The sequence below is a fragment of the Ailuropoda melanoleuca genome, chromosome 8 (genome assembly GCF_002007445.2).
Source record: "Ailuropoda melanoleuca isolate Jingjing chromosome 8, ASM200744v2, whole genome shotgun sequence".
NCBI classification, from domain to species: domain Eukaryota; kingdom Metazoa; phylum Chordata; class Mammalia; order Carnivora; family Ursidae; genus Ailuropoda; species Ailuropoda melanoleuca.
This window is the reverse complement of record NC_048225.1, coordinates 59,199,277-59,202,906: the sequence shown is the minus strand read 5'-3', so window position 1 is coordinate 59,202,906 and position 3,630 is coordinate 59,199,277. Positions and strand designations below refer to the sequence as shown.

Sequence of the window (3,630 nt, the reverse complement as noted above, 5' to 3'; positions counted from 1 at the left end):
AGTCAAGCAAACTTTTTTTTATTGGCTTTTCCCCCTTTCCTAAAAATTTAAATTCGATTAGCCAACATATAATACATCATTAGTTTTTGATGCAGTGTTCCATGATTCATTAGTTGCATATAACACCCAGTGCTCAAACTTTTATCTTTACTTTTCTCTTTCTTCTATCCCCACTTGTGAAGAAAGTGTTTTAAATTTCAATTCTCTCCTCAGATCCTACTGTACCCTAGGAAGCCCAGGACTCTTCTGAGTTGTTAAAGTTCCTGACTCTCCACTCTCAAGGCAGCTCCTTAAATGCAACTTGTGCTCAGCAGTGTCCATATTGAGAAGTTTCAGAGTCAAGGAGTAGATAGAATTAATCAGGTAACAATTCTGGTAGTATAAATTTTGAACCAGTCTTTGGAGAGGGTATAGATGAACTGTACAAATTTATTTGAGGTCAAATGTGAACTATTTTATATGTATATATACAACTATTTTATATATGTATATATATATATTATTACTATTAGGAGCCATCTAAAAAATCCAAATGTATTTAATTACTCAATAGAGCAGACATTTCTTCAATTTTTTAAGCCATGCCCCTAAAAATAGGCAAGTAATTGTTAACCATTTTTGCCAGCATTTTCAAGACAAATACTATATAGCCGAGGAGCAGGCCAAAGTCAGCAATTCTCCTGTCAGGAGGGTGTTTTCCAGTTGATATTCTGCTTTTATTTTCTCCGGAATTTGAACTACCTTGCTTCCTTGCCTCGCCCTAGATCATCTTTGGCACTTACTCCAATCATGATGGTTTCCTGCCTTATAGCTGCCTGTGAAATCTGGAAATATGCTAATAAGTAAAGTATTTACTTCTAGGACTACCTGAAGCCCTCCTTCTAACCCAGATCTGAAGGCCTAAATCCTGAATCTGACCTCATGATTCTGCTTTGAGATTCTTAACTTTGTGTCTTTGGTGGATTTGTTTTCAGGTTCTGTTCTAATGTCTGATTTTCTGGAGAGGATCTTGTGGCCTCTCATGACTCTCAAATCACACCCCAGGACCAGATTGTGCCACTAGGGTTAAGTTTAATGATAAAGTACCAATAGCCCAAGGGCACCTTGCTGCTAATGTGGATCTCACTTGTGCTATTTTCATTAAATCCTTTGTCTTTTGGTGTCCTAGCCATGTCAAAGGAAAATATCACCCATATTAGTGAATTCATCCTGGTGGGCTTCCCTACTTCCCCTTGGCTGCAGGTTCTGCTCTTCCTCCTCTTCCTTGTCACCTACCTGTTTGTTCTGTTGGAGAATTTGGTCATCTTTCTCACTGTATGGATCACTGGGTCTCTGCACAAGCCCATGTACTATTTTCTGGGCACCATGTCCTTTCTGGAGACTTGGTATGTATCTGTCACAGTACCCAAGATGTTGGCTGGATTCCTACTTCGTCCCAATACCATCTCCTTCCTGGGATGCATGATCCAACTCTATTTCTTCATCTCACTTGCCTGTACTGAATGTGTGCTCTTGGCTGCCATGGCCTATGACCGTTACGTGGCTATATGTTGTCCTCTTCATTATCCAGCCATGATGACCACAGGATTTTGTGTGCAGCTGACAATCAGTTCCTGGGTGAGTGGCTTCACCTTCTCCATGGCAAAGGTATATTTCATCTCCCAAGTTGCTTTCTGTGGCAATAATATCTTGAATCATTTTTTCTGTGATGTTTCCCCAATCCTCAAACTGGCCTGCATGGACTTTTCTATGGCTGAGATGGTAGACTTTGTGCTAGCCATTCTCATCCTTGTGTTTCCTCTCTCAGTCACTGTCCTTTCCTATGGCTTCATTGTCTCTACCATTCTGCACATTCCCTCAGCCACTGGGCAGTGGAAGGCCTTCTCCACCTGTGCCTCTCACCTAACAGTGGTAGTCATCTTCTATACAGCTGTGATCTTCATGTATGTCCGACCTCGGGCCATTGCTTCATTCAATTCTAACAAATTGATCTCAGCCATATATGCAGTCTTTACTCCCCTGCTCAACCCTATTATCTACTGCCTGAGGAATAAGGAGGTCAAAGATGCCATCAGAAAAACCATGTCAAGTGGCCAAGCCCTTTTCTTGAAAGATTCTCTTTGCTAAAGAGACTCAGACATTCCTTCTCTTTTCATTTGAGTTAATCTCAAAATACACCTACATTAGGTAAAAGTCTGCAATTATAAACGTACTGACTTAGTACACAATTAAAGGATAAGAGGCCAGATATCAAAGAAAATCTTTTCTTTTAGGCTTTAATTAAATGCTTCCTTTTATAATGTGGTGAGTGAAATAACCAGAATTTTATGAGATGTGCATTGGTACCAGAGTTATAAAATCATTTTATTTTTATGAAGATGCTAAGAAATAATCAGTTATTATCCAACTAGTTTTTAGAGCTCTATTGGTGAGATTTCTCCATTTTGATTTTGTTTTGTTTTGTTTTTTTATTTATTTTATTATTATTTTTTAATGGCAGGATAGAATGAACTTTATTCAATTTTTTATAAAGGTAAATTTTCTCTTTGTTCTTTTGAAAACCTCTAAGAAGAAATAAATATCATGAAATGCCAATACTTTCAAAGACTAAGAACTGCTCAAGGAAAACACACAACAAAAATATTATGTTAAAAAAGCAAAACACAAATAATGTTGAATAAAAAGAGTAAAAGAAAATTGTATTAATTATTTCAACTAACCAAATACTCTCTTCAGAACTAATAAAGGGATGGACACACTGAAAAATCAGTAAAACTGTTAGGTTAAGTCAGGGAAAGTGCATTCATTTTTTAAAGTAAGTATCCTCTAATGGGACTTTGAAGATAATGTTTAAAAATCAAAACACAGATTTTGTTTTGTTTTAAAAGCCCTCTCTGTCTTAGGAGGAGTTCACAAAAAAGAGGTTCTGCAATCATCAATATCATGGCTAGGACCTGTTTACTGCTTCCTGGAGGGTTAGGGACCTGGTTCCTTTTATGATCAATTGATGATATCTCATTGTAATTACTTTTTCAAATTTAAGGAAATATGAGAGACAACTCCTTTTAGGATGTAACAGAAACACCATAAGGTACACAGCATGCAAAACTTGTCATGGCAGAGAGAAAACAAGATTAATATACATATGTGTGTATATGTATGTGTTTGTGCATGTATATAGTTATATATTATGATATGTATTTATACATAAAATTTATAATTTTATAAAGTAGAAGTTCCAATAAATTATATGTGTAATATATAATTTCATGCTTTAATTTTCTTCCTTTGTTGGAATTTCTACATATATAATTTTTTAGATGTAACAGAGTCAGCAGCTAGACCTTCAGAAAACCTAGTAGCAATTCATTAAAGCCCATTCCTTTTCAGGTAAAGGAAGCATTGACATTGATAAGAGGTCACAAAAGTGCTTTTGCTTAGATGGTACTTGACCTGGATATGCAGGATTTTCCCTCTTCTCATTTGTTTTACTTTTGATTTTGGAAAGGTGGATGCAATATCCTAGTATATGCTTTCATTCAGCCATTATAAAATGAGAGAAGAGAGATGGATTCTGTCTGGCTCAGCAACAATATTGGATGAGTGAGTTAATGAAATATAGTCTGCCAA

At 36.4% G+C, this 3,630-nt stretch overlaps 1 protein-coding gene across 1 annotated transcript; it reads left to right on the top strand.

Annotated features, from left to right (window-relative positions):
• Positions 1–1,170: 1,170 nt before the first annotated feature.
• LOC100478503 (olfactory receptor 6) lies at positions 1,171–2,127 on the top strand. Its single transcript, XM_002924989.2, has one exon. The coding sequence runs from the start codon at positions 1,171–1,173 to the stop codon at positions 2,125–2,127; it is 957 nt and encodes a 318-aa protein (XP_002925035.2).
• Positions 2,128–3,630: the final 1,503 nt, after the last annotated feature.